The 5,000-nt window shown below is 75.4% G+C and overlaps 1 protein-coding gene across 1 annotated transcript in view; it reads left to right on the top strand.

The window, feature by feature from the left end:
* LOC135408422 (collagen alpha-1(I) chain-like) overlaps positions 1 to 2,140 on the top strand; it is a 3,893-nt gene extending 1,753 nt beyond the window's left edge. The window contains exons 2-3 of the mRNA XM_064643576.1: positions 1 to 523; positions 590 to 2,140. The exon at positions 1 to 523 is cut by the window's left edge and continues 461 nt beyond it. Of these exons, the coding sequence (XP_064499646.1) occupies positions 1 to 523; positions 590 to 2,140 (2,074 nt within the window). The remainder of the gene's footprint in view (positions 524 to 589) is intronic.
* The last annotated feature ends 2,860 nt before the right edge of the window (positions 2,141 to 5,000 follow it).

Genomic DNA, 5,000 nt, shown 5'->3' with positions numbered 1-5,000 from the left:
CGCGGGGCCGCGCGGCCGTCACACAGCTCGGTACGGTGAAGAAGCCCCTCCCCGGCGGGAGGGGCGACACCTCGCCTGCCACGGGAAGCCCACGGGCAGAGGAGACCGCCCGGCCCGAACACCGGCCTCCGCCGCGCCTCTCGGCCGGCCACGGAGGAGCGCCGGCCCGCCGGGGGCCCTCTCCCACGCCTCCCGAAAAGCCTCATCCATCGTCACTCGGGGAACGGCCCCACGGCCACTCTCGCTCAGCCTGCCACTACGCGGAGGACGGCACGTGCCCCAGGCCGCCGACGCCGGCGGCCCGCACGCTACTCTCCACGGCTCTCTCCCGGCCCGGCAGGAGGCGGGTGCCGCCGGACGCCCGGCTCCGGACAACCCACGCTTCCGGCCCCGCCGGGCCCACGGCCGCCCCCCGCAGAGCGGCACACCTCCAGCGTGCGAAAGCGCCACCGAACGTGCCGCGGGGCCACCGGCTTTCGCCCGCCTCGCGGCCGTCGGCTTCCCCCAGAAAGGCCGGGGGACGGCGACGGGGAGAAAAACAAAAAGCCCCCGAGAAAAAAGCACGCGCGCCTCTCGCTCGCCGTGCTAGCCACGGCCGCCCGGGGCTCGGGGCGGGGCCCGCGCCCCTCGCTCCCCGATTCCCTCTCGCTGCCCACGGGCTCGCGCCTCGGCGGCGGCCGGCCGCTGCCGGGCCGCTCTCGCGCTCTCACGCACTTTCTCTTCCCTGGCGCGCTCGGCGTGCTGCGGCTTAAGGCCGCCGGAGCAAAAATCAAAAAAAACGGAAAAAAAAGGCCGGGAGGGCGCCCCACTTCGCCCGCAACCCGGCCCCCGGCCGACAGACCTTCGCGGAACCCAGCCCTCCGGCAGCCAGGCCGGCGGGGCAGGCCCGACCGCACGGGCCGCCCGGCCGCCGTGGCTCTCGCGCCGGCCTAAGAGGAGGGAGGGGCGAGGCGCCGCCGCCTCGCCCGCCAACGGCCATCGTGCGTCCCCAGGGCTCCCCGGCGACTCTGTCGGGTTCTCGGTCTGCCGGCGCGGCCGCCGGCCACAGCCTGGCCGGCCGGCGCCGCCGCCTTCGGCCCGCTGGGCGGGTCCCCGGCTTAGGGCCGAGGAAGGGGGAACGAACAAAAGAGCCGAGGCGCGCCGAGGGCGCCGCCTCGCCCGACCATCGGGCGGTCCCGTCACCGAGCCCCTCCGGCAACCGGCCGGGCCCAGGCGAGGCCGCACGCCCACCGCCAGTCCCCGGCACGCCGCCGGCACCGCTGCCGCCCGGCAGCCGAGGACAGGGCGCCGCCACCCAGGCCCGGGCCATCTTCGGGGCTCTCGGGAGGCGGCCGGGGAAAAAGCCCGCGCGGGCTCGGCCCTTCGAGCCCCGGCCGCCAACCGCCCGCAACAATGCCCGCCGCCGCCGCCGGACGACGGGCGCCGGCTTAAGGCCGGCCCACCGAAAGGACGAGACGCCGCCGCCTCGCCGCCCTCGCACACCATCGCCTTCGCCCGGGGCCCTCAGGGAGCCGGCAGCCGCCACCGGCTCGGGCTGGACGCTGCTGTCGGGCCCCCGCGGGCCCCCCTCGGCCGTCCCAGTCCCGCACTCCCTCGGCTGCGCTTTCGCGCTCGGCTCTCGTCTTCCTCTCCCGTCATCGGGCCCGCCCGAGGAAGCCGGTCGAGAGCCCCGCGGCTTTCTCGCGCCGGCCTTCCTGCCGCTCGTGGGGTTGGCCGGCCCGTGGCACGCGCCGAAGGCCGCGCGGCAGCAGACGCGGAAGAAAAGGGGCCCTCGGAACCCGCGCTGCTAGACAACCCCTGCCCACAATACGGACAGACGCGTCCTGGCGCCGCCGCGCCTCCGAAGCGGCTCGAGGCTCCTCAGCGGGGAGGCGCGCGAGAGCAGGCCGCCTCTCGCCTAGACCTAACCGGAGGCGGCGCCCGACAGCGACCCCTTGGCCGACTTCCGGGGCCGGCCGCGACAACAGGTCTACCCCGAAAATGCCGACAGGCGCCTAAGTCCCGCCGGAGCCGGGTAGACCTGGTGGCCCTGCGCCGGGACGCCGCCGGGGCGCAGGCCGCCGGCGGCGGCCGCGGCGGCCGCATCGGCCGGCTCCGGAACCGGGTAGACCTGATGCTCGCCAGCCCCGGAACCGGGTAGACCTGATGCTCGACAGCACCCGGCGGGGCACGAGGCCGGCCGCGCCCGACTGGGCGAACGGGTCGGCCCGGAAGCCCGGGCCAACAGGTCTACCCGCCGGGCTCGGGCACCAGGTCTACCCGCCGGGCCCGGACACCAGGTCTACCCGCCGGGCTCGGACACCAGGTCTACCCGCCGGGCCCGGACACCAGGTCTACCCGCCGGGCTCGGACACCAGGTCTACCCGCCGGGCCCGAACACCAGGTCGACCCGCCTAACCCGAACGCCAGGTCTACCCGCCGGGCTCGGACACCAGGTCTACCCGCCGGGCCCGGACACCAGGTCTACCCGCCATGCTCGGACACCAGGTCTACCCGCCGGGCTCGGACACCAGGTCTACTCGCCATGCTCGGACACCAGGTCTACCCGCCGGGCTCGGACACCAGGTCTACCCGCCGGGCTCGGACACCAGGTCTACCCGCCGGGCTCGGACACCAGGTCTACCCGCCGGGCTCGGACACCAGGTCTACCCGCCATGCTCGGACAACAGGTCTACCCGCCGGGCTCGGACAAGAGGTCTACCCGCCGGGCTCGGACAAGAGGTCTACCCGCCGGGCTCGGACAAGAGGTCTACCCGCCGGGCTCGGACAACAGGTCTACCCGCCGGGCTCGGACAACAGGTCTACCCGCCGGGCTCGGACAACAGGTCTACCCGCCGGGCTCGGACAACAGGTCTACCCGCCGGGCTCCGAGAGCAGCTGTACCCACCGGCACCCCCGCCGCCGAGCCCAGTCGGCCGCCGCCCTGCCACCTTAAGAGAGTCCCAGCTACTCCCCCTCTGGACCCGCGCCGCGGACAACGCCCTCTCTTTCCCACTCGGAGCCCCGGGCAGGAACGGCGGCGCCTCGGCACCCGCCGAGGGCCTCGGCTAAGCGCTCGGAACCCGCTCCAGCCACCCGACTCGGAGAGCGGCTCGAGCCGACGAGCCCGGACCACAGGTCTACCCGCTGCACCGGGACACCAGGTCTACCCGCCGGCTTCGGACCAGGGGTCTACCCGCCGGGCACGGACGACAACTCTACCCGCTGCGCACCTCTGCGGCCGAGCCGAGGCGGCGGCAGCCGTGCCACCCGGGCAGAGTCCCGGTTGCTCCCCCCGTTTCCCCGCCCCGCAGAGAACGTCTCTTCTTTCACCCTCGGGGCAGGGGAAAGGCTGCTACGCTCGGAGCGCCGGGCAGAAAGCGCAGCGCTAAGCCCCGAGACCGGCTCTAGCCGCTACTCTCGGACATCGGCTCTTCCCGGCGGCGCCGAGGCGGCCGAGCCCGGTCGGCCGCAGCCGTGCCGCCTAAAGAGAGTCCCAGTTACTCCCCCGGCTTCCCCGCCCCGCAGAGAACGTTTCTTCTTTCAGCCTCGGGGCAGGGGAAAGCCTTAACGCCGGAGAGGAAGTCTGCCGCAAAGGGCCACGGGAGATGGAGTCCCCGCAACGAGCCCCCCGGGAGAGTACTGGACGGAGCATGCGCGCTGGAAGGACTCGCTAAGAACTGTGGGAAATCGGGGAGGTCGGGGCAGGGCCGGAAGGGCACGCCGGCGCGCCGACCGACGGATCGAGCGGTCGCACGCCGTCTGCTCGCTCCGTGAATTCGGTGCCACGCTCGGAGCACCGGCCGGAAACGGCAGCGCTTCGGCGCCGGCCGAGGGCCCTCGCCGAGCCCTCGGAGCGGCTCTAGCTGCCGGACCTGGACAGGAGCTCTACCCACGGGGCTCGGAGACCGGGTCCACTCGCCGCCGGGCGGCGGCGCCGCTCCGGCTCTAAGTCCGCCGGTCGGCGGGAAAAGGTCTACCCGCATCCGGGCCGGCCGGCGGCGCCGCTCCGGCTCTAAGTCCGCCGGCCGGCGGGAACACGTCTACCCGCGACCGGGCCGGGCGGCGGCGCCGCTCCGGCTCTAAGTCCGCCGGTCGGCGGGAACACGTCTACCCGCATCCGGGCCGGGCGGCGGCGCCGCCCCGGCTCTAAGTCCGCCGGTCGGCGGGAACAGGTCTACCCGCATCCGGGCCGGGCGGCGGCGCCGCTCCGGCTCTAAGTCCGCCGGTCGGCGGGAACACGTCTACCCGCATCCGGGCCGGGCGGCGGCGCCGCTCCGGCTCTAAGTCCGCCGGTCGGCGGGAACACGTCTACCCGCATCCGGGCCGGGCGGCGGCGCCGCTCCGGCTCTAAGTCCGCCGGTCGGCGGGAACAGGTCTACCCGCATCCGGGCCGGGCGGCGGCGCCGCCGCTCCGGCTCTAAGTCCGGCGGCCGGCGGGAACAGGTCTACCCGCATCCGGGCCGGGCGGCGGCGCCGCCGCTCCGGCTCTAAGTCCGCCGGTCGGCGGGAACAGGTCTACCCGCATCCGGGCCGGGCGGCGGCGCCGCTCCGGCTCTAAGTCCGGCGGCCGGCGGGAACAGGTCTACCCGCATCCGGGCCGGGCGGCGGCGCCGCTCCGGCTCTAAGTCCGGCGGCCGGCGGGAACAGGTCTACCCGCATCCGGGCCGGGCGGCGGCGCCGCCGCTCCGGCTCTAAGTCCGCCGGTCGGCGGGAACACGTCTACCCGCATCCGGGCCGGGCGGCGGCGCCGCTCCGGCTCTAAGTCCGGCGGCCGGCGGGAACAGGTCTACCCGCATCCGGGCCGGGCGGCGGCGCCGCTCCGGCTCTAAGTCCGGCGGCCGGCGGGAACAGGTCTACCCGCATCCGGGCCGGGCGGCGGCGCCGCCGCTCCGGCTCTAAGTCCGCCGGTCGGCGGGAACACGTCTACCCGCATCCGGGCCGGGCGGCGGCGCCGCTCCGGCTCTAAGTCCGGCGGCCGGCGGGAACAGGTCTACCCGCATCCGGGCCGGGCGGCGGCG

Source organism: Pseudopipra pipra, unplaced genomic scaffold, assembly GCF_036250125.1.
Source record: "Pseudopipra pipra isolate bDixPip1 unplaced genomic scaffold, bDixPip1.hap1 HAP1_SCAFFOLD_461, whole genome shotgun sequence".
NCBI lineage: Eukaryota > Metazoa > Chordata > Aves > Passeriformes > Pipridae > Pseudopipra > Pseudopipra pipra.
Note: the sequence above shows the minus strand (reverse complement) of the source record. Positions and strands in the feature narration are given on the sequence as shown.